This window comes from Sus scrofa, chromosome 6 (genome assembly GCF_054392235.1).
Source record: "Sus scrofa isolate SSC_HxYL_T2T_F1_AM1 chromosome 6, Sscrofa_HxYL_maternal_Yorkshire_Landrace_v2.0, whole genome shotgun sequence".
Taxonomy (NCBI): Eukaryota; Metazoa; Chordata; class Mammalia; order Artiodactyla; family Suidae; genus Sus; species Sus scrofa.
This window is the reverse complement of record NC_139388.1, coordinates 4,313,355-4,337,831: the sequence shown is the minus strand read 5'-3', so window position 1 is coordinate 4,337,831 and position 24,477 is coordinate 4,313,355. Positions and strand designations below refer to the sequence as shown.

The 24,477-nt window shown below is 59.6% G+C and overlaps 1 protein-coding gene and 1 long non-coding RNA gene across 11 annotated transcripts in view; one reads left to right on the top strand and one right to left on the bottom strand.

Moving 5' to 3' along the window:
- The window catches only part of GSE1 (Gse1 coiled-coil protein), a 412,190-nt gene that overhangs the window by 140,738 nt on the left and 246,975 nt on the right, over window positions 1-24,477 (top strand). For all 10 annotated transcript variants that reach the window (XM_084959220.1, XM_021093712.2, XM_084959219.1 and 7 more), the window contains exon 2: window positions 13,467-13,647. In XM_084959220.1, the coding sequence (XP_084815346.1) occupies window positions 13,467-13,647 (181 nt within the window). The remainder of the gene's footprint in view (window positions 1-13,466; window positions 13,648-24,477) is intronic.
- Window positions 15,515-23,649, bottom strand: LOC146402162 (uncharacterized). Its single transcript, XR_014805308.1, has 3 exons — window positions 23,302-23,649; window positions 20,718-21,040; window positions 15,515-19,762 (listed from the first exon to the last, which is right to left on the bottom strand). It is a non-coding gene; the product is annotated as an uncharacterized LOC146402162 (long non-coding RNA).

The window sequence follows — 24,477 nt, the reverse complement described above, 5'->3', positions numbered from 1 at the left end:
CAGGTTGTGGGTCCGGAGGGCCCCCCCAGAGGGACGCCAGTGACGCTGGCATCACACCCCATCCCAGAGCCAGGCCAGCCGCCGCGAGAGATTGTGGTGCCTTTTGACGTGATTGAAAATTGATCCCCTGCCCCTGTGCCATGATTTGTTCTGGGCTCTGCCTGGGTGTGGATGCCAAGCTACCTGGCCTGTCGTTTCCACCATGGGGCATCTTTTCCCTCCCGGGAAGGGCCGCATGTGTCTGTGCTCATCCCCCACGGCCTGCTCTCGTGTCTGCCGTGACTCCTCTGAATAAACAGCGGCGGAGCTGAGGCGGCCCTGGCGTGACTTGCCCACGTGGCGTGTGTACCCTTTCTAGAAGCCCCCCCTTCATTTCCCACTGTTACTTTTCCCCTTTCCACCTCAATCAGGACTCGCTCCACTCAATTATTCCCTTCAGATCTTTTCCAGGAAGACCGCAGGGCAGAGCCACGAAAATCGCTCTTCTCAATGTTTCTTACATTATTAGATTTCTTTCCCTGGAAATGGGGTGTGTGTGTGTGTGTGTGTGTGTGTGTGTGTGTGTGTGTGAGTGTGAGTGTGGGTAGCGAGAGAAAATGAGACGTTCCTTCTAATCGTTCCCTTTCTTCTTTTTAAAAGAGGAAGCTTAAAATCCTTTGCTGGTCAGATTCTTAGACTTTTGGCTGGTGTCGTTACATCATGCGACCATGTTTGGAGTTTCATTTTTGATGACTTTCTTCTTTGCCGTGGATCCAGAAGAGCCACTGTGCTATTATCTGTCTTCTTCCAAAACCCGAAACGTCACAGCAAAAGCGGCAGGAAATTTCCCTCCCCCTCCCCCACCAGCTCTGAATCCCCAGTGCCTGGAACAGAGCCTGTGAGGGGCAGGGGACCTGTAAATATTCCAAAATTAATCCCTAGGTCTGTTTTTTTCTTCATCCCCCTCTCTGAATACCCAGCATAGCTTCGAGTGGCTGTAGGAAGTTTAGGTTAATTTTTTGTTTTGTTTTGTTTTTTTTGTTTTTTAGGGCCGCACCTGCAGCATATGGAGGTTCCCAGGCTAGGGGTCTAATCGGAGCTATAGCCACCAGCCTACACCACAGCCACAGCAACGCGGGATCTGAGCTGAGTCTGTGACCTACACCACAGCTCATGGCAACGCTGGATCGTTAACCCACTGAGCAAGGGATCCCACAACCTCATGGTTCCTCGTCGGATTTGTTAACCACTGCGCCACAACGGGAACTCCCAGCAAAGCATTTTTTAAGGCTGGGGGCGGGAGGGGGGGAGTTGTTGCCAACTTCTCGGGGTCGGATCCTTTGTGCTGGCAGCTGCCCACGTCGGGCAGGCAGCACTGTTCCTGTCAGTGGCCAACAAGGCAAATGTCCTTCTCTGTTCTGCAACGTTTTCTCTCTCTGTGGATGGAGAAGTTATATATTCCCTTAAAGGTCAGAGCCTTGAGAATGGGCTGCCCTGTGTGTTTCAGGCTCCAGGCAACATTCGGTGCCGGGAGCACAAGCGGCAGAGCGCAAGGTTCAGGTAAAAGAAGCCGCTCCGACGCGGCGTCAGGTTTGTTCTTCCTGTTACCCGAGCCGCACGTGGCACATTCGAGTTGCGATCTGGTGACAGGCCGTGATGGTGATCTAGCCCTGCGGCTCGCGGGCAGTCCTCTGCTGGGCTCAGGGGCACGGGCCGGAGGGGGCGGCGGGAGGGCGGCTCTGGGCTGCCCCGATGGTCCCTCCAGGCAGGTTACGCGTCTCTCTGGGTCTCCAGACTCGCTTCCTCGTCTGGAACATGATGACAGTAACGACAGCGCCTGCCTCCCCGGTGGGTTCGAGGATTAAGTAAATTAAAACGTGTGGAAAGTGCTTAAAACGGTGTGGGACGCAGAGCAGCCGTGTTTATTAGTCTTTTATTGCCGTTATATGTATCATGCGCTCATGCGCCGGATGGAAGCCCCTTGGCTGCCAGGAGACAGTGCGCCGCTGTGACCAGAACCCGCAGCTTCTGATGACCTGGGGCCTCCGTTATTAACACGTTTTAATCGCTGAGTGTCAGGCTGGCCTCCTGCTTAGGGAGCGGGGCTCCGACGGCAGCAGTGCCGAAGCACCGGCTCGGCTTGCTCAGGGCCCGGCCACCTCCGCTCCGGGGCCTGCAGGACCTCAGGACATCCGGTGCCCTCAGCCACGGTGTGGACCCGGGCCCCGGCTGTGTCCGGCCCGCTGTCCCGGCACAGGGGCTGGGTGGCGGGCGAGACCACATCTGCAGGCCCCTGGGCACCAGCCTCCAGCCCGCCCTGCTTCCTCTTGACATCCGAGGCCGCTGAGCCGTGACCCAGCAGATGTGACGCCCTGGGAGGCTGTTTGCCGTGGCTGTCACTGTGTTTCCACGCTCTTGTGACAGAAACCCTGGCCTGGCGTTAATTTACATTATAGCCAGTGCACCCCGACGTGTGTTTTTAAAGGGTATAATTTCTATCAACTTCAATTAGAGCTATTTTTATTTTTGTCACCCTGAAGAATTTCCCTGCGGTTAAGCTGCCATTTTTCACTGTAATACCCCTGGCAAGGGCTGGGGAAAAAAATTAATAGTCTAGTGATCACTTAGCTAATGCACTGTCAGCGCTTGATAAACTGACTGCCCTGGGTGAGACACTGCTTTCCTCCACAGTAATTATGTCATGTTCACCTGCAGCGGGCGAGGCCCCCTCGGTGGAGGCGCTGGGTCGAGCGGAGCCCCCACAGAGCCCAGGGCCCCCCTGCTCTCACCCTCTCCTCGGAAGCTGTCTTTGTAGTAATTGAGTTCCACCAGGCTGGCCACCTTCCTGCTGTGTGGCGTTTGGCAGGTTGCTACACATCTCTGATCCTATTGGAACAGGGAGCCCTCCAGAAGGGTGACGGTTGATAAGCCCCGTGACCTCCCTGGCTGGGGTCATCCTAGGAGGCTGTGTGGGAGGGTGGGGGGCTGGGGGGGTGGGCCTCGTGCCTGGCTAACAGGGCTTTGACTTGCAAAGGGGGCTGAGGTGCAGGCTCTGAATGGGGAGCTGGCGGGTAAAGCCCGGTGCAGACTCTGCACACAGGAGCGGGGAGCCGGGAAGGGCCGTGGTGGGGCCAGGGAGGCAGCTGAACCTGCAGAAAAGCGGCTTCGTGGACGACTACTTTGGGATACAGAGGCGCAAACTACCGGTGCGGCCAACACCCTGGTGACTCTCCAGGGAGTCGTGCTGCGTGGAAACAGCCAGTCCCCAAGGGCTGCAGGCTGTGATCAGATTTACATAACACGCTTGAAGTGACAAAATACAGGAATGGAGAACACATCCGTGGTTGCCAAGGCTTGGCGTCGGGGCAGCAGGGAGGTGGGTGTGTTTTTCAAAGAGAGTCACGGGCAGCTTAGGCTGGGCTCTTCCGAATCTCGACGTGGAGGTGGAAACAGGAGCCTCTGCCAGTGAGGTCTTGTTGCAGAGAACAAAATGCACGCAGGTCAGCCTGGGGGATGCAGCTGCAGAAAGTAGGTGAGCCAGCCTGTTGCTGTCCTCCTGTGACCTTGGCTTTAGTTTTGTTAGATCCTGGGCAGACTGTGCAAAGCGCACGCGGGATCTCCCTGGGTCATTCCTCACAACTGCATGTGAATCCGGAAGCATCGCCTCATAAAAAGTTAGAACAAAACCAGGGCGTTCCCGTTGTGGCGCAGTGGAAATGAATCCGACCAGGAACCATGAAGTTGTGGGTTCGATCCCTGGCCTTGCTCAGTGGGTTAAGGATCTGATGTTGCCGTGAGCTGTGGGGCAGGTCGCAGATGTGGCTCGGATCTGGTGTGGCTGTGGCTGTGGTGTAGGCTGGCGGCTGTAGCTCTGATTTGACCCCTGGCCTGGGGAACTCCGTATGCTGCGGGTGCGGCCCTATAGAGACAAAAGACCCCAAAAAAATAAATAAATAAAAATAAAACTAAAAACAAAAGCAAACAAAGGATCACATCTCTCCTTGGCTCAGAACCCATTTTATTCCGAACGAGAGCCAGAGTCCCTTAGGGGACCCTCCAAAAAATGACTCCTTTGCTCATTCTTCAGCCACGTGGGCCCTGTTGCTGTTTCTCACGCACATTCTCCTGCCTCAGGGCCTTTGCATGGGCTGTTCCCTATTCCTGAAACGCTGTTCCCCAGGCCTCCACATGGCTCCTTCCGTAACGTAGATGGCCCTTCTGTGTGCTGTGCTGGGGACACTGTGCCCGGCCCTGGGGTTCCTGAAAGCACTCTTTGTGGGAGTGAACAGTCGAGAGGCAGGAGGTCAGAACTGTAACCCCTCAATCAGTGGTGCGCAGATGAGGGCGCTAGTGAAGGTGGGTTGGGGAGCGTCTGGCTTTGTCTGGGAGGGGGAACTGGGGAGACAGCCCGGGGAAGGGGGAAGACCCGTGGCTGAAAAGGAGGCGGGAAACTAGGGTGGGCAGAGGGCATTTGGGGGTGTCATGGGCATGACAGTGGCTCCTGAGCAGATCCCCGTGTTGTTTCTACCCCCCCTCCCCCGAACCCGGGGACCCCTTGCCCTTTTATGGCTGGGAAACCAAGGCCCAGAGAGGTGCAGTCAGTTGCCTGAAGGCTCACAGCTCATAGGTGGTGGGGCTGGGATTTGAACCAGGCAAGATGGTTTCTCCCTTGTCCTCAGCCCCTACCGTGTGCTTGGAGGGGGAGACAGATGGTAATGAGCCCAGAGGTACAGGCACACATGTGTCCCCCACGGCCGGCCATCTGGGTAAACCAGTGGGAGCCCCTGCAGCAGCCTCAGCGGCTCCCACTTCTCCCAGCCTTGCCTCTGCCTCAGTCAAGGCTCCCCCCTCCCTGCACGACCCCTCTCTTCCCAGGTGTGTTAAGGATTTGAAGCAAATGGCATTCCACCCGCAGACTCCTGATTCTAGAACGAGGATCAGCAAACTTGGCCTAGGGGCCACATCCTGCCTACAGCCTGTTTGCAGACAGCCCGTGGACTCAAAATGGGTCTCCTTGTTTTGCAAAAAAATCAAAGGAAGGAGTTCCTGTCGTGGCACAGTGGTTAACGAATCCAACTAAGAACCATGAGGTTCCGGGTTCGATCCCTGGCCTCGCTCAATGGGTTAAGGATCTGCCCTTGCCATGAGCTGTGGTGCAGGTCACAGATGCAGCTCAGATCCTGCGTTGCTGCGGCTGTGGCGTAGGCCGGCGGCAACAGCTCCGATTAGACCCCTAGCCTGGGAACCTCCATATGCCGCGGGTGCAGCCCTAGAAAAGACAAAAAAAATATATATATATATATATGGAAGAATAGTATATCATGACCTGAAAATGGCAAGAAATTCACATTTCAGTGTCCATCAGTAAAGCTGCACTGGAACAGCCCCAGCGCGCTTTTGTTCGTGTTTAAGTCACTCTGGTGCCGCAAGGCCAGGGTTGAGTAGTTCCAACAGAACCATATGCTTCATAAGCCGAAAATGCTATCTGACCTTTTCAGAAAAGGTTTGCAGACATGCTCCCTGCCTCGGGGCCTTTGTGTTTGCTGTTCCCTCTTCCTGGAACACTCTTCCCACCAACATCTGTCTCCTTGGTAGCTCCCTTGTTTCCTTCAGGTCTTGGTACAAACGTCCTCTTCTCAATGGGGCAGCCTAAGGAAAATTCTGTCCCTGCCCACCCTCCTCGCATCTGTCTTCTGGCACCTCGTACCAAGTGACACATGAACGTGCACGTGTTGATGTCTGTCTCCCCCCTCCAGAATGTCACCTCCTTAACGGCAGGAATTTTTAACTCTTTTGTTTGCTATTGTACAGCGTTGCCAGGTATATTGTCTGGCAACAGTAAGTGCTTAATAAGTGATTATTGGATGGACGGACGGACGGATGGACGGATGGCAGACAGGAGGATGGATGGGCTGGGAGATGGAGAGACAGATGATTGGATGCGTGGATGGATGGAAGGATGGATGAATGGACAGATGGATGATGGACAGATGGCAGACAGGAAGATGAATGGGCTGGCAGGTTGATAGACAGATGGATGGATGGGAAAACGGATGGATGAATGGATGGATGGACAGATGGATGAAAGGACTGGATGAATGGACAGATGGATGGATGAATGGATGGATGGACGGATGGGTGGATGGATGGACAGAAGGATGGATGGACGGACAGATGGTTGGATGGGTGGATGGATGGACAGAAGGATGGATGAATGGACAGATGGATGGATGGAAGGACGGATGGATGGACAGAGAGACAGGTGGAAGGATGGATGGATGGATGAACGGATGGAGGGATGGACAGATGATGGGTGGATGGCAGACAGGAGGATGAGTGGGCTGGCAGGTGGATAGACAGATGATTGGATGGGTGGATGGATGGATGGGCAGACAGGTGGATGATGGACAGACAGGTGGATGGAAGGACACACAGATGGATGGATGGATGGATGGCAGACAGGATGAATAGGCTGGCAGGTGGATAGACAGATGATTGAATGGATGGAAGGGTGGGTGAACACGTGGTAAGTGGATGGCTGTGAGACATGACAGATGTGTGAGAAGCTGGGCTGGCCCAAATCATATGGCTCTTAGATGCCACATGGCGGGGCGAGAACTTCGGTGAAGGATTTTACGCAAGCGGGCTGAGTGTGATTTTTTGGAAAGTTGGCTCAGGCCCAAGCATGGATCGGGTGGAGTGGGCAGGGTGCCCAGAAACTGGTAGAAGTCTCTCTCCCTGGAAGACAAGAGGAGGTGAGTGGACACAGCGGGCAAGCAGGAGTAGGAGGGGAACCCAGGACAGTCGGAGTGTCGGGTACTGATTGCTCTGAGGTCAGTCTGGCTCTCCCTGCCCGCCTGCAGGAGCTGGGCTTTGGGGCTGATGCCAAGGGCTGGGGGAGCCCCCACATCCCCAAGGGCTCTCGCCCCGACCCTGGCCTGAGTTGGGTTCCCCCACTGTCACCCATGTGCTCTGTTGCCTGGCAGTCACGGGGAGGCATGCCTGCCTCTGGAAACAATGAATTCTTCCCGAAGCCCTCTGCCCTGTCCCCGGGCCTTACAAGGGAGTCAGCTGACTCAGAAGCCTCCCTTGAGGGAGGGGACCAGGCTCATGCCTGCTAGAAGGTCCCTTTGAGCCACAAGAGCAGCAGGAACTAGGTGTGCCTGCCTCTGCCCCACCCAGGTGTGTCTCGCAAGGCTCTGAGTGCTATTGGCAGCAGACTCCGGCTTTCTAAGAAGCTCAGAGACATCACGCCCCACCAGCCCACCGCGCCCTGCTGCCAAGCACAGTGGGGCATTGCCCTCTGTGTGTCTCGGTCTCCCCGTCTGTATGATGGAGCTTGACAGTTCCTGCCCCACCCCCCACGGCTAAGACACCTGCAAAGGCTGGTGTGGGGCCTGGCGCTCAGCAGGCGCTGCGGTCTGCGTGGAGCCGTGACCACTGGAAGGCACTTTTGTCCCAAGCCTGCTGCTTTAGGATCATGGCCCGTGGCCCTTCTGCTCTGGCCCTTCAGGGACAGACAGTGGCTCCTGGCTTGGACACAATGCCTAGTTTCAGCGGAACCCAGAGATTCTTCAGCTCCCACAACTCCCAGGCCTTGAACGAGGGATCTCTTGATGGCAGGCGGGCTTTGCCTCTGTCATCTGCTCTCTCCTGCTCTAACCATGGCCTTTCGGTCTTTCTGTGTGTCCGGCCGGGCTGGGCTGCACGAATCTTAACTCGGGAATTCTTGCATCTGCCCTGCTGTGTGGACGTGACTCTCAGCTCCCCCCTTTTCACACGAGGAAGCAGAGGCCCAGAGGCATTAAAAAGCCTGCCCAAGGTCACCCACCTGGGAACCCAGGTGGTCACTCCGCTTGGCCACACAACTGCCTCTGGCCCCTTTTCTCCACTGAGCTTGGCTGCCGTCCTCCTGAGAAACCCCAGGACCTTCTTTTCCAGACCCTCGAGGGAGGTATCCGGTGCCTGCTGGAAGGGGAACCAGGCCGGGTGATCTCTGTCCACTTCCGGTCGTCTTAGCCTCAGTTTCTCCATCTGTAGAATGGACTGGTCAGCCTCCCCACCTGGCCTCCCTGGCAGGACATTGCAAAGCTCCAGGAGGTGGCCCTGTGCACACGTCATTCGGGTGGCTACCGTGATCGGTCCCCTGGCTGGATGTGAAGCCAGAGACAGAACCTTCCTTGCAGTTCCTGAGCCCTGGGCCTTCCGTCTGCCTGGGCTTCTCCCCTCCTCGAGGCTGGATGAGCCCGTGCCTCCCTCTCATCCGCCAGCACTGAGAGGTGGGAGCCTCTGAGGGCGCTCGGCTGGGGCAGGGTCAGATCGAGACCCCTGGCTGTGGCTCCTCCGCCCGAGCGGGCGCCCCCTCCCCACGAGCGCTGCAGCCGGAGTGCCCCCTAATTGCAGTCACAGATGTGGGGCCAGCAGCCTCTCCCGCGCGCTCTGCTGTGTCGCGTGAGCTTAATTAGTCCCTGATTACTCATTTGCTGGGTGCTGTGTGTATTCCATATCTAATAACTTTCCAATTACACCCGGCCTGCCCCGCGCATTTAAAAACCCGTTAGTTGTCTGCTTGTCGGGGACTCTGCATTCGGCGGCTCCATCTCCCCCAAGCCTGACCCTTATCTTTCCTTTAGTGCGGTATTCGGAATCCTCCGCTTGTCGTCACGGAGCTATTACAGGAAATTAAGGGGCATAAAATACTGTTTGGGGGTCTCTGATGCACCAGCTTGCAGCGCAGAGCAGGAAACCCCATCAGAGAGCCTCGAGCACGTCTTTGTGGGTGGGCTCTCGTGGGGGCCCGGAAACGGGGCGGAGGGGCCCCATGTCCCCTTAGTTCCCTCCCGGACAGACGGCACCAGGCCTGTGACCCACGTGTCCCTGGCAGGTGGCAGCGGTCTCCCTCCAGCCCGGCCACCACTGCTGGGGAGGGAGGCGGCTTTTCTCCCTGCACTTGGCTTCCTGCCTGTGCCTGATTTTTCCTTGGGGCCAAGGGCAGGTGATGCCGCGTCCTCCTGTGCCAGGTGTTGCCGCATCTCCTCTGTCCCCTCCTGCAGCTCTGTTCCGGCTCATCCTCCTGGCCCTGCTCTTGAGAAAAATCAGTCTCACAGGAGTTTCTGTTGTGGCGCAGTGGTTAACAAATCCGACTAGGAACCATGAGGTTGTGGGTTCGATGCCTGCCCTTGCTCAGTGAGTTAACGATCCTGTGTTGCCGTGAGCTGTGGTGTGGGTCGCAGACGCAGCTCGGATCCCATGTTGCTGTGGCTCTGGCGTAGCCTGGCAGCTCGGCTCCGATTAGACCCCTAGCCTGGGAACCTCCATATGCTGCGAGAGCGGCCCAAGAAATGGCAAAAAGACAAAAAAAAAAATATATCAGTCTCACTTCACCGGCACACCCCCTACCCACTGACCCACGGGATAAACCTGTGTGCCCACGACCCTGCCAGGAGTTTGCTGAAGCAGTGAGCCCAGGACTCAGGCCCTCCTGGTGTGCACTGGGCACCTGCTGGGTGCTGGCACAGTGGGGGCATGCAGGGGTTCAGTACCTGAGACGACTGGCCTGGATTCTCAGCTCTGACTGCAACCAGCTGCGGGGCCTCGGGCAGCTGACTTGACATCTCTGTGCCTGAGTTTCCTCTGCTACAAAGGGGCAGCTGAGATAGGGTTGTTGGGAGGATTAAATAGGCCACTGAGAGCAGATGCTCCGGGGGCACCGGGCCCAGAGCAAGTCCTCAACAAATCTAGGGTAGGCATTACTGGCCCATTTCCCAGAGGCGTAAACTGAGGTCAGAGCCGCCGTGACTTGCCTGTTAACTTGTAGTTATTCCCGCAGGCAGGCAGCACGCAGGATTCTGTCCCAGGCTGCTTTATTCAAGACCGGTAAGGCCGGCTTCCAAGAGTGCTTTCTTTTTTTTCCTTTTTACGGCCACACCTGTGGCACACCAAAGTTCCTGGGCTAGAGGTCGAATCGGAGCTGTAGCTGCTGGCCGACACCACAGCCACAGCAACACGGGATCCGAGCCACATCTGCGACCTACACCACAGCTCCCAGCAACCCCGGATCCTTAACCCACTGAGTGGGGCCAGGGAATCGAACTTGCGTCCTCATGGTCACGATGTTGGGTTCTTCACCCCCTGAGCCACAGTGGGAGCTCCTGGTTTTCCCCTTTGGAGTAGGGCTGCCGCATCTGCTCTCTGCCCACCTCCATCTCCAGCCCTCCCTGTGAACTCACCTGGAGTCGGTGCTCTCAGAAATCCCTTCCCGGAGGACTTGTAACCAGGCAAGACCTCGTTAGGCTGGTCAGCGGTGGGCTGGGCGGCAAATCCCTTTTGTAAAGAATCCTGGACACGTTCCCCCTTTGGCCTTTCGCCTTTAAGCAGTGCTTTAAACGTACTGGCCTGGAGCCCAGGGGAGTCAGGGGGCAGTAGACTTTTTCCTGCTCGCTCTGCAGGGGCCCCGTGGCCTCGCTGGGGTGCCGCCCGTTTCTGGGGTCCCCGACGTAGGGAGCAGTGTATGTCCCACGCTCAATCCTAACAGCCCTTTAAATGAAGACAGGCCGTGAGCTTGGTACGCTTGACTCTGGTTGAGAGAAGCCACAGCGAGGTCTGCTTTTTATTAGTCAGGGGCGGTCGTCCCTTTGGCCTGGAAGAGAGAGGAAGGGCGGCTCTCTGCCTCCGTGTGATGTCTGGCTGAGACCCTCTGCCTCCCCCGAGACGATGCCAGCGGGAGCTAATGCGTATGCACCACAGCGCGTGTGTCTGGCAGCCTCGCCCATCCATTGAGAGTGGCTGAGTCTCCTGGGAGTCCCAGGCAGCTGCTGACAAATGCTGGAGACGGGGCTGAAATCCTTTTACTTCCACCGCGAGTTGCCGTGATGGGAACAGCTGGACCAGGGGACGGAGGACGTGTTTCTGGGCCAGGCCCCTGTTGTAGGTCTTTGGGGTTGTAGGAGTTAGGCACTGCTGCATAACAAAGGCCCACGAACGAGCGACTCACAGCAACACACCCATCCGCACACGCTCCGTGGGGCCCCCTGCTGAGAGTCTCGCAGGCTGCAGGTCAAGGCCACAGCGAGGCTGTGCTCTCGTCTGCAGGCTTGACTGTGGAAGGGCCCACCCCCCAGGTCCTTGCAGGTCGACTTCATTTGTCTGTGACCTGGGGGCTGCTGTGAACCTTCAGGTGCACGTTTTTGTGGGTTTGCTTTTCTGGGCTCGCTCCCTAGGAGTGGAACGACTGGGTCCCTGGATGACCCTGTGTTCGACCTTAGGGAGCTGCCAGGCCCTCTCCAAAGTAGCTGCCCTGTTTTGCAATCCCACCAGCAGCATGTGCGGGTTCGCTGATAGGGGTACATGCAGCGCTTAATCAGCATGAGAGCACAGCTTTTAAAGATGCTTTCCCAGCATCCTCCGGAAAAATCCGACCTGGGGCTGGGGGCGGGGGGAGCTGGTTTTCCTCCATGCGGACGCTAGGAACTGGGGCTGTCCCCTGTAGTCTCCCCTGCCTCGTACTCTGTTAACCATTTATTCTCCTGGCTCCTGCAGGGATGTGTTTGAAGCTCTTGCCCTTCCTGTCCCCACTCCCTTGCAAAGCCTGCTCCTTTTGAAGGTCTCGTTCAAGTTCCACCTGCTCCAGGAAGCCTGCCTGGATTTTCCCAGCCCCCGGGGGAATTCTCCCTTTCTAAACTCCTGTGGGACTTGTCATCTGCCCCTGCCCCCACCGCCCAGTCATATTCTCTTTTGCCACCTGATGTTCTCTGCTTCAAAGCCATGTCCCCTGGTTGCTTTCTAACGGAGGCGGGGTCTTCTCCCAACTGCTTGAGTTTGAATCCCGACAGCTCCAGGTCCCAGGAGAGCTCAGACAGGCTACTTTGCCTCTTGGTGTTTCCATGTTTTTGTGGGAGACAAAGGCCCCAAGGACCCCTCGGAGGGTCACCTGAAGCGCATCCTCGGGCTCACAGCTCCCCACCCCCACCAGGTGCCCCCGCCCCCCCGCCTTCCCCTGCAGGACTCTGGTCCCCCAGCTGCAGGAGGACAAGCAGGCCGTGAGCGTCACCCTTCTTGCCACTTGCCCGGGGGCAGGGTCAAGGCCAGGAAACAGTGCTGCCCTCCTTCACCCCCTGCCCCCTCCCCCCCAGGGGGTTGCAGGCACGCGCTGCCTGGTTTGATCAGGTACCACCCCACAGACATCCCCAGGCTTGGCTGGACGAGTCATCCTGTGACGAACGGGGGCGCAGCAGCCCTGCGTCGGGTCGTTTGCTAAAGCGTAGGGAGCGGGGGGCAAGGTTGCAAGAGCTGCTCAAATGAGGCGGGCAGGGGTCTGTCCGGGGCTTCCAGGGGCCTTGCCACCCTGAGGGGCCCCGGCCCCAAGCAAGCCGGGAAGTGAATGAAGTGTGTCGGGCCCAGGCGCCACCTCCTCCTGGCTCCTGCCGCAGCCGCCAGCACGCCTGTGGGATTTGCGGGGACTGTGGTCGGGGCCGTGTCACCATCTGGATCCTATAAATTAAAGCGTTCCCAGAAACACGTGGAACATGTATACGTCTCCGGCCTGTGGGGCTCGTGGAGCCTGGATGGGGCGCTTTGGTTTATAGCACCCATCCTCCCACACGTAGCATTGCCATGAAGTTGCTTTTCGACAACCGTGTGGGCCCGGAGTTGGGGATCAGACAGTTGGGGGGGGCTCCCCAGTCCTCAGGACTGGCCCTGGAACCCTGGCAGGTCTCCCCCACACCCTGAAGCCCAGGCCTAGGATCTGAAGCCCTGCAGACCTGGACTGACCCTGCCCAGGCCTCCGGCAGCTCTGTGACCCCAGGCTCCCACCGCCCTCTCTGGGCCTCAGCTTCCCCAGCTGCAGAGGGGGGCGAGGCTACCAGGAGGGTCACATTCACAGGCAGAAAGTAGGGGGACGGCTGCCAGGGGCTGAGGGAGGGAGTCCGAGAGTTGGTGCTTAATGGGTGTGGCGTTTCCTTTTGCTACGCGGAGAAAGTTCTGGAAATGGATTCAGGGATGGTTGCATGATTGGACCAAATACCAGTGAGCTGCAGGCTTAAAAATGGTCCAGATGTAAGTTTCATGTTATGTATGTTTCACCCCAGTTTTTTAAAATACAGCCAAAGGGTAGGGGGGACAGGGTGACCGCTTTGCGGAGTGGACTGAGTGTTAGTTATGAGAGTTGCAACTAACCAGCAGGACTTGTTAGGAACGTCCGTGGTGCAGAGCAGAGGTAGCGATGGGACCTCAGCGGGGGATCCGAGGTGCCTGGCGCTCAGCCCAGAGTCCCAGGCGGGGTTTGCTGCGTGAGGAAGACGCTCACGCTGGCTCACACTGGCCTTCTGGGGACCAGCGCTGCCACTGTCCCGAGCCAGCCACACCGAGTCCCAAAGCCAGGCCATTGTGGGGGAGGGGTGGGCCCCAGCAACCCAGGGGGGCCCCCCTGCTGGGCAACTCCAGGCAGGCGTGGCCTGGACTCACCCTGTCCCCTCCTGTCTTTCCAGGTCACCTCTGCTTCTCTCGAGGCATCGACGGCTGTCCACCCTCCCAGCCGGGAGCCAGGACCTCGGCCGGGCGCACCAGCAGAGAGCCTGACCAGGGGCTCCAGGACTGCCCCAGAGCAGGGGCCAGCCCGCGGTCAGCAGAGCAGCCTGGACACGGCCGGAGCAGACCTTGTGGGCACAGGTAGGCCGGCTTTTTACTGTCTGGTTTGTGGAGCGGATCAGGCCACCCCGGCACGGGGGGCCCCCAAAGCTAGTTGTGCTGAAGAGTCCCACCTGCCGACCCCACATCCTAGGCAGAGCCGCGAGGTGGAGTCTCCCTTCTCTGAATGCTTTTCCCGCTCCAGGGATTAAGCCTGATTGTGGTTTAATCAGAATCCTCGCTTGTCCACACCCTCTTATCCACGATTCACAGACGGCCTTTGTTGTATCTTTTTATCTCTGCTTTTCATCGTGTTCACTCATTCAGTTAAAAAAATAATGCACTGGGTGGCCCCGAAGCACCGCCCAACCCGAGCCCCGGGACGGGACGTGCCCTCTCCCTGGCTGCACCCCCCCCGTCCCCCCCCCCAGGGTGAGCCACCATCTCCCGTTTGCTTTTCCCGCCGCACCTGTGTTTGCCTGAACACCGCCTGGTTTCTGGGGGTGTGAGCTTTGTCTCCTGGGCCCGGCTCAGCGCCGCAGGGTCCGTCTGTTGTCACAGCTGCCGCGGCGCTGGGTTTCGCCGCCTCTGTGCGCTGCGTGCTGTTCCGCCGGCCCGTGTGCCTGCCCTCTGCCTCCCGCCGTGCGCATCCATGGGGCCAGTGCGCTCAGCCTCAGCTGGACCGGAGGGAATGGGGTGGGGGGGGTCCAGCCAGGGAAGACGCTGCCCATTGGTTTCCAGGGCGGGTGTTCACTCCCACCCCACCTGTCACGGGGCTCCCGGGCGCCCATCTCAGCCCCATCGGGCGCGTTGCTTCCCTGCTGATGGAGAGGCCGTTCCCTCCTGGGTTGTGGGGCCTGTGGGTGGTGTTCGTCGTGAGCCATGTGGGCCCCGGGCTGGGGGCATTGAGTGGATGCCTGCGTTCTTGCCTTCAGAGGGTCGCGGAGTGGCGCCTTAGGCCCAGACCCCTCGGAGCCGGTCCCTGTGTGTGTCCTGCCCCTAAGACTCGCCGACTCCCCAGCCCAGGCCTCCCTGGCGCTGGCCCACTGCAGGGGCAGCTGGTGGAAGATGCCGCCTGTTAGGGAGAGAGTTGGAGCTGGCGGCTGGGGGCTGGGGGTGGGTGCAGCTGCCCCCACCCCTGTCCTCGGGTCCTGGGGGTCCATCTGCAGGACCCACCTCTTTCTCCCTGCGATGTGGACTCGGCCAGGGGCGGGGCCGGGCCTGGGGCCAAGTTCAGAGCGGGCTGACCAGGGGCTGATGACCACCTGGCCCCCCGAGGGCTTCTAGACGCCGGCAGATGGGGATGAGGTGTCAGGCGCACAGGGGCCGTACACGGGGAGTGGCAGGGATGCCCCCCGCCCCCCGAGCCTGGGACAAGGGTCTTCTTGTGCTGTGGCTTGCCATCCTTGTCTGAGCAGTGGGAGTGAAGGCCGATGGCAGTGCCTGGCTCACAGGGCAGCGTGACAATCGAACCAGGACCGGAGCGCATTCGGCACGGGTCCCGCCTACCCCCCCCCACAAGTGCTCATGGTACTGGTCAGCACTGTTGCTTGTCACCCCTGTCACTCCTGGAGCCGCCTCCTCCAGGCAGCCAGAGATCCCTGAAGCTTTACTCCTGACCCACCTCCTTCACCCCAGCTGTGCCCCCCTGCCCCAGCTCTGGGTTAGAAACCTGCACAACCATGACCCTGGGGGACCCTCCCCTCCCCCAGTGGGCACACACGAGGCTCTGCCCTGCCCCCTGCCCTGAGGCCGCCTGGGGCACAAGCCCCACGTCTGCCAGCTGCTCCCTATCAGGCTGCGGCCGTGCCCGGCAGGGGGGAGCTCAGCTCACAGCTGGAGACCCGCCAGAAGCGCCATCCTGCAGTCAGCCCCTCCCGGGGAGGCCACCGCCGCTGCTGCTTGGAAATGTGACAGTGACTAATGGTTTATTACACACCTGCCACCTCTCCTCGGGCGGGCGGCACAGCCCCCGGGTCCAGCTGTGCACTGCCAGCTGGACAGCGGGGCGGGCACAGGGGGCGAGCACTTACAGACACATGGACACACACGGGCCCAGGGACACTCAGGGACAAACGCAGACCTGGCACATGCGCCACACAGAAGGGGACACGTGCAGATACAGGGACGTGCAGAGACACACATTCAGATATGCACACGCAGGTACCTGTGTGGCCTAACGTGCACACAGAACCACATTGCAGACACGCATACCTGTATGCACACGTGCCCCCGAACACAAACACACACACACATGCACGCACGTGCACGTACACACACACCATCCCATATGCACACCCATGCACGCAGCCCTGCAACTCCCTCTCTCCAGAGCTCTGAGCCTCCTCGTCTCCCCTCTGTCTCTCCCGCTCCCTATGGGGTGGCATCCACCCCAGTGCCATCTGGGGAAGGGGTCTTTCCCAGAAGGGCCAGTGGCCTGGGCAGGTCAGGGGCTGCCTCTATTGCCTTGGGGGGCAGCTGGCCATTGCGGTCTGTTTCTGACCCCTGTGCCCTGCAGACATCTGGGGTGTGGGGGCAGCAGCCTTCAGCCAGGGAAGGAAGCTCTCACACCGACCACCCTTGTGTCGGGCTGGAGGCTGGCCAAGTGGCCCCAGGGATATGCACGGCCAGCCCACCTGGGGAACCATCCCCTCGAGGTGGCCTCCCCCTGTAGGAGAGGAGCCCTAGGCCCTGCTCTTTCCAATATTCTCAAGCCGTTAGTCAAAGGAAGGTCCATTTCTCATGTGCCACTCGCAGGCGATGTCAACTCCAGCAAGAGGACGCTTCTAATTCATCACCAGCTGACGGGCACAGGCATTCCTGAACAATGACCTCTCTGCGGTCGCAGCCTCCTTGGCAGGGAAGCAGCACCGTCTGGTGATAAGTGAGGGTGTGGCTTTGGGATCCCAGACCCAAGTCCAAGTTTCCACATCTCAGCGCTGCCACTTCCCGCCACGGAGCCTCGGCAAGTTTCAGAATCTCCCCAGAGCTTAGCTGCTCCATCGGCTGAGTGGGCGCGGGGACAATGAAGTCTTCTTTGTAGCATGGCATCAGTGACATGGGAGGAACCCCCAGGGGGCCGCAGGGCCACAGGGCAAAGTTGCACAGGTTTCACACTGCACAACTCCAGGGGGCGCCATTCTTGTCGCCTCTGTGAACATGCTCCCTGAGTGGCCGTGTTGCTCAGCGGAGCACTGGCCCCCCCCCGTAGTTCTGCCGCATGGCCCTGGATGGCCTTTCTGAGCTGTGGGATGGCTTCTAAAGTGGTTAATGATGTCTTTATTTGCGGAGAGTGGAAACCCCAGACTCCACTGAGGGGTTTGGGATGGGGTCCCAGAAGGCCAGCCAGAGGGTGACTCTCCAGTCCCGTCCGTGCTCCTGGGGCTCCTCCCTTTCCCTTCTGCCATGTGGGGGGGCTGGGATTGGCCAGCCCTGTTGGGGTGCTCTGTGGGTTCCTTCCAGAGGCTGCTCTGCTCCCACCGGGAAGCCTCCTTTCTTGCTGGTACTTATTCCAGGCTTTTGGGGACCACTGGTCCAGCGGGGAGGGGAGGGGAGGACAGGACTAGCTGGGCGGGGTGGGGACCAAGACTCAGCGCATCTCCCATTTCCCTGCCGGGGGGACCCCGCCTTCCCCTGCTCTCGTCGCCACCACGGCAGCGGCTACCGTGGACAAGTCCAGTTCCTGGAAGAGTCCAGTTCTTGGAAGTTCCTCCTGCTGCTGTAAAGCCTAAGTCCGGCAGCCTTTCGTAGCTTATGGTTCTGGAGGCCAGAAATCCAACACGGGTCTCCCGGGCTCACATCAAGGTGTGGGCAGAGCTGGTGCCCCCTGGAGGCTCCAGGCGAGAATCTGTTTCCTGGCCTTTTCCAGCTGCCGGCGGCGGTGCCCGCATCCCTCGGGGCGCGGCCCCTCCTCCACCTGCCAAGCAGCGGCGCTGCATCCCTCTGCCCTGCTTCTGTGGCCACAGCGCCCTCCCGATGCTCCCTGCCCGCTTCTGCACCAGGACCTGTGATTGCGGGGGCCACCTGCACAGTGCAGGATCCGAGCTCGTCTCAAGGTCAGCCGACCAGCAGACGCCGCTCCCCCGTGCCGTGTCAGGGAGCATCCTCACAGGTTCCCGGGGTCTGGACATGGACGTCTTTAAGGGCCATTATCCCGCTGACCACGCCGTCCCTTATGAATTAGTTGTGTTAGGACAAGCACCGCCGGCTGCTGTAGCAGGTACTCCTGAGCCCACTGTGCTTCCTGGTTGGGTGACATGGGGTCCCAGGTTCCCTTTAGCTCATGGCTCAGCCAGGTCATAGCTCCCAGCGTTTCCTGATTCCATCACCAGCAGAGACGGGGAGGAAAACACGAGAAAGCCACTGGACACACACCCACCTTGGCCGTGAGGCCTTGAGGTGACCCATATTCTTCCATTGGCCTGAAGAGGCCCGCTGGCGATGGAAAGGAGCTGGGCAGTGACAACTGTCCACTACAGGGGGGCCCGGGCATGGTGGAGGGTTTGCCGTCGCTGGCCCGGCCGGCCAGCCCACCGAACGGATCACCCACTGGTCCGTGAGCTCCAAGAACTGGGTCTGAGTCTGTCCTGCTGCACCTGCACGCCCTCCCCGGGTCCCTCTGTGCTCCTTCTGGGAGAAACGCTGGGAGTTCTCATCCTCCGGCAGGTGTGGGAGTGTGAGGACCAGGCCTGGCTGCCAGCAAAAGGCCAGCTTACCCTCTGGGGCTCTGCGGGCCAGGCTGAGGCTTTGCCTGGGGTGGCCTCTGTGTGCCCTCTCTGCTTCCTCATCCTGGCCCGTGCCCATGCCCTGGGGCTGCTTCGCCTTACCAATCACTCAGTGCACATCGTTGTCTGCTGCTGCGAAGCCACTGGGGACAGTGCATCCCCTAGAGCCGATGGCTCAGCTCAGCTGCCTGTGCCCTCTGCCCACTGCGTCACCAGCCTCTGCCTGGGCTCCCTGGCTCCGCGGATGTGGGGGGACTTTGCTGCAGATGCTGTAGCTCAGCCAGCGCTCCCAGGAAGGGGCCCCCAGAGTCAAGCTGCCAGCACTGGGGATCAGGCAGCTTCTCAGAAGCTGAGCCCCTCAGACCTGTGCTGAGTTTTTGGAGCTGGGGGGCGGGGGGTTACCCCTGGAAGATGCAACCCAAGAGCCGTGAGGACACAGCAGTAGGAGTTTCCTGGACCTTGAACCATGTTAGCTGCTGATGTGCGGTGTCCGTTCTGGGGCTGCTCTGGCTTCTTCCTCCTCTTGTCCTTTGTAGCTCTGTGTTTAAATCAAATCAGTGTTTGTTGGGTGTGGAGTCTAAGTCTTTGGCTCCGGACGGGCACTCCCTCAATTCAAATCTCGGATCTGCTCTGTCTGAGCTTTTGGTGTTAAGCAGACACCCTCTCTGGGCCTCGGTGTCCCCTGCAATCGCCAGGTGGGTCCGAGAGGCTATTCCCGTCCCTTGCTGAGCGCCGTGCCAGGCACCTGGGGATGCGGGAGCTGGCCCTGGCCCCGCCGTGGCTTTTGTCTCTCCTTTGTTGTGTGCAAACGGACTCCCGGCCAGCGGGGTTGGGTCTCCATGGCCAGGAAGGCAGGGCCTCCACTTGGGTACTTGGCTCGGGCCTAAGTCGACCTTGGCACGCCTGGTCTGGAGCGGCGGCTGGTGCCGCGCGCGTTGGCGGCAGGCGCTGGGAGGACGCCTGTGCCCGCGGCCAAGCGGCAGCTGCTCAGAGGGCACGGGGGCCGGGTTTGGCTGCAGCTCCCCCGGCCCGCTTCCCAGCTGGATGGAGAGGCTCTTTGGGCGGTTGACGGGGCCCCCCTGCGCCCATCAGCCCTCCCTTCCCTTGTACGTCTCCAGCCAAGCTGGGACCCCAAGTCTGTTTTCTCTCCAACCTGTGAGTGTTTATCTTCTCGGCAACTTCTTGGAACAGAGGGGAGCGCAGAGCTTGCAAGTCGGGGCAGGAGGCTGAGAAGCTCAGCGAGCCCAGGAGGCTCTTGGCTGGGCAGCTCCTCTTCCCCCGGGAGCCTCTGAGCGTGGAGCGGGGACACGCCGTGCTGGGCCTGAAACCCCTTCCCACCCTGCTCCTCCGCTGCCAGGGTTGGTGGCTTTCAGCTGGCCCCTGGGCTGGTGTGTGACTCTTTGGTTCCTCTGACTGATTCAGATTTCCATGACCTGAAAAAGAAAAGAGAACTCGGGTGGTTCAGTACAATGAACTGAGCGCTGACTCACGTGACGTGCAAAATGGCACGAAGGGGAGTTCCCATTGTGGCTCAGTGGCTAATGAACCCAATTAGGACCCATGAGGTTGCAGGTTCGATCCCTGGGCTCACTCAGTGGGTTAAGGACCTGGTGTTGCCTTGAGCTGTAGTGTAGGTCACAGATGCAGCCTGGATCCTGCATTGCTGTGGCTGTGGTGTAGGCCAGTGGCTATAGCTCTGATTAGACCCCTAGCCTGGGAATCTCCATATGCCATAGGAGCGGCCCTAGAAAAGACAAAAAGACAAAAAAAAAAAAAAAAAAAAAATGTCATGAAGGTAAAAGCAACTGTTTAGACCCGGCCAAGTGGCTGGCCAGCGGGTCTGTTTGCCCTTCATGCTCATTTCTTTCCAAATAAGTTTGTGATGAAAACTTCAGGCAGAAAAGAAGCAATCAGCTGAGCCAGAGAAATGATTGTTCCAGGGCTCAGGGTCGGGTATCTCGGGACTGGTGTCAGGGACCCCTGGGAGCAGGAACTGGCAGAGACCACCCCCGCAAGGGCTGCTGCTCTTGGGCCCACCTGTCTGCCAGCCCGGCCCTAGCCTGCACCCACCCAGCACCCTGCTGTCCCCTTGACCAAATTCAAGCTGGCACATGCAGAAGCTGGAGCTTGCAGGACTCTGGCTGTCATGGTACCATATGCATCCGGCTGGCTCAAAGAGCATCATCTGAAAGACCCTCCCTGTGGGCACACCACCTCTCATCCATGACCTTCTAATTCAGAGCAAGAAGCATCTGAAAACTGGGGATCCCTCCCAGCAGCCCCCTCTGTTTGTGTCTGCAGCACGGTTGCCTGTTCACACATCCGTCTCTGCCTCTACCCCGCTGCTCTCGTCTGTACCCTGTTCACCAGTGTTTACTGAATACCCACCATGTGCCAGAGACTGTGCTGGGCAGCATGTGTGATGCCAGGTGGTGACAGGGGCCATGAAGCAAAATAGGGCAGGAGATCACGGAGAGGTGAGGGTGGCAACGGTAGGCGGGCTGCTCCCAGAAGGCCTTGCTGCGGAGATGGTCCTGGGCAGAGTTCCGGGAAGAGCAGGTGCAAAGGCCCTGAGGCAGCCTGGGCTCAGCATGCCTGCCCTCTCCATGAGAGCAGGGACCGTAGCTCACTGACTTTATCTCTCCAGCGCCCGGCCCAGTGGTGCTTGATCCGTGTTTGTTGAGTGCATACAGGTTTTAAGTCAGCTGGTGCTGAGGGGCCGGTCGAGGGGAAGGTAAAGAGGAAATGAGATTCTTGCTAAAATATAAAATTCCAGCAGCCACAGGCTGTCTGCTTTTCCCTGAGGTTTCATAGTGTGATGGTAGTGGGGTCAAGGGCACTTCAAGGTCACCTTAAGGGATCCGTCCTTTTTCTCCCTTGAACTTGACTGCCTCTGAGGAGGGGCTGAGAACTCCTGGATCAAATACGCAGAGAAGCGCATTTATGGAGCGACTACTGTGTGTCAGTGCTGAGAGTCTGGGAACAGCTTTCTTCCCTAGTTATGTTAGTTTCCTGTGGCTGCTGTCACAGGTCCCGTGAACTTGGCACTTGAGAGCAGCCCAAGTTCATTACCTTACAGTCTGGAGGTCTGGGATCTGACGTGGGTCTCCTTGGGCTAGAATCAAGGTGTCACGGGGCTGGTTCCTTCTGGAGGCTCCAGGGAAGAATCGGTTTTCTCTTCCGGCTTCTAGAGGTGCCCGCGTCCCAGGCTCGCATCCTGCCAGCCTGTCACTTTGGCAGCACACCCCCTCCTGCCTGCCCCTTACACGCACCCTTGCGACTGCTCTGAACCCACTGGGTCATCCAGGATGCTCTCATCCCAGGGCCCGGAATCTAACCATATCTGCAAAGTCCCTCTTGTTCTGTAAAGTGACACATTCATAGGTCCCAGGGCTTAGGGCTTAGGTTGTCTTCGGGGACCATTATTTGACTGCCACACCCGTCGTTCTTGTGGGCTGAGCTGGCCGCATGCAGCCCATGCGACATGGGGTCTGTGCCCACAGTTGAAGGACGGGCAGGCCGATGCGGACAGCACGAGGATACAGGAATTTACTGAGTGCTGACTCTGCACCAGGCACCACTGTGGGTGCTTTGCTGGGACTGGCCCTCCGGCCTCATGGCCATGCTGCCAGGACAACCTGAGCAGCCAGGTCTGCCCGGCAGGTGCTCTGGCCCAGCCTGGGTCTTCCTCCTCGCCTGGAACGTGGAGGCGATGACAGAGCTTTTCTGGGCGAGACTGTGGCATGAAAATGACCTCAGTTCCTAACCGCTGCATTCATTCATTCATTCATTCATTCATTTTAATTTAAAATTAAAAAAAAAATTTTATGGCCACACCTATGGCACACGGAAGTTCCCAGAGCAGGGACTGAGTCCAAGCCACAGCTGTAGCAACACCGAATCCTGTAACTCACTGTGCTGGACTGCGGGTCGAACCCGTGCCTCCACAGCAACATGAGCTGAGGCAGTCGGTTTCTTAACCACTGCTCCACAGAAGGAACTTCACCCCTGCATTTAGAGTGGGGCGGGGCCCTCACGCCCTGGCTGGGAGGTTTCCTGGGAGGCGCTGGATTCTCACCCATTCCAGCAGGTTCTGGGTGCGGTTTGGCATTGGCCCAGGAGGCGACACAACTAGCATTGGCAACATGGCCTAAGCTACAGCCCTTGGGTGGCCCCCCAGCCCCCCGCTTGCCGCCCGCCTCAGGCGCAGGGAAGGGAATTGACCCCAGAGACCCAACAGGGCTCTGCCCCCATCCCCGCCTGCCATTCCTGCACCCCAGTAGGCAGCCTGTGGGCCACCTTCAGCATCCTGGGTGACCCTCTGGGCCTGGCCTGTGCCCTAAGGTAGCTAAGTCGTGGTCCCCACCCCCAGCATATGTCTAGCCCTCTGTCCCCAGATACACCAGGGTGGGATCCGACAAGGGCAGGAAGGCAGAGAAAGCGCAGGGCAGCCAGGAGGGCTCTGGGGAGGAGGCAGCCCTAGAACCGGGCGTCTGAACCCTCGTAGGGAGGAGAGGAGGCCCGCTGGGGAGGGACCCTGGAGCTGACCCGCGTGGCCATAGGCTCCTCCCCCTCCTCGCCAACAGGCCCCGCCCCCTCAGCGCCAGCTCTCCTCCTGCCCCCTCCACCCCGCTCCCCCACCTCCCCAGGCACCAGCCTGAAGCCCCTCCACCCAGGGCACGGAGCCTGCCCCTTCCTCCAGCCTGAGCTGGGCTGTCCCCTCCCTTTCTGCCCAGGAAGGCTGCGTGTGGGTGGCTCCTGCGGCCTGGAGGGCGTCACAGCAGCTCCGGGGTCTTGGCGCCCAGCTAGAGGTTGCCCCGCACAGTGCCTGGCACACTGTAGATGCTCGGGAGAGGCGATTTTATGAATGAGCAAGGGGGACCTTGTTGGCGAGTGTGGCCCTCTGGGGATCTGGGGCTCCTCTGCTACCCGGGCATAGGTCTGGCACATGCAGTGAACAGCTCAGGCTTACTGGGTCTTGCGCAGGGAAGGCAGGAAGTGGCTGCCACCCTCCGGAGCGGCTCCTGTCTGCAGCTGGCAGGGTGTGTGCCAGGGCGGGGGGAGGGCCCGGCCGCGTGGTTGTGCTGCGGCTGGCTGGGCAGCCTGGCTCTCTTGGCACTCTCTCAGCTGGCTTCTCAGGAGTCTGCCTCCCAGGCAGATCTGCAGACCTGGGAGGGGGCTTCCTTTGTTCCCCCCACTCCCCGACGTGCTGCCCTGCCCCCTCAGCTCTCCCAGGCCCAAGGGAGCTGCTCCAAGGTGGCTGGGCCAGGGGGCCAGGGGCTGAGACAGCCCATTCTCATGGACCAGAAGAGCCCCAAGTGGCAAATGCTCCTGCCGCTGGGTGAGTCCCGAGGTGGCCCCTCCCAGGGCAGTGGGTGAGGGCGGGGGGGGGGGGAGCTGGGACTCGGTGAGGGCTGCCCTGGCTGCAGGGGACTTAGGTGTGTGTGTGGAACATAAGCCTGGCCCAGGGGACAGACGGAATGTCCCCAGGGGTTGGCATAATGGCCCTAGTCTGAGCCCAGGAGCCAGGATTGTAAGGGGGCGTCACAGAGCACTGAGGCATGGCAGCAAATGCTGCAGCCCCAGGATCCCCTGGCAAGTCCCCACTGCCCCCATCAGGGCAGCTCCTCTTTCCACAGTGCCCATTGGGCCTGTGCTGGGCACCCGAGGGTGTGCTCAGGTGAGCCTGCTGCCCTCCTGGCCACTAGAGGCAAAGCACGGAGCCTGATGGCTCAGAGAGGTCATGACTCGTCCCCTCCCTTCCTGTAGAGGCGATGCCAAGGCCCAGAGAAGGGAGCACCCCTGCCTGGGGCTGCCCAGCCCCCGGGACAAAGCAGGGTCCAGAACCCAGGTGACCCATCTCCCAGGTCCCCTCCTGCTTCGGAAGTAGGAGGGAAAGGGTAGGAGGGCCGAGAGAGGAGCCAGGCAGATCTGGGGGCTCAGGAGCAGGTGGAGGAGGCCAAGGGACAGCCTCCCGGAGGGCCGGGGAGCGACACAGATCCGCACGGCACAGGGACACTGAAGCCTCAGAGCTCGTTTCACACCAGCTGAGGTGCGACGGCTTCTCCACCCCTCCTCCCATCACAGCCAGCTTCTTGGCCACTCGGGTGACATCCAGGACCCCAGGCTGGGAGGTGGGAGGCACGGA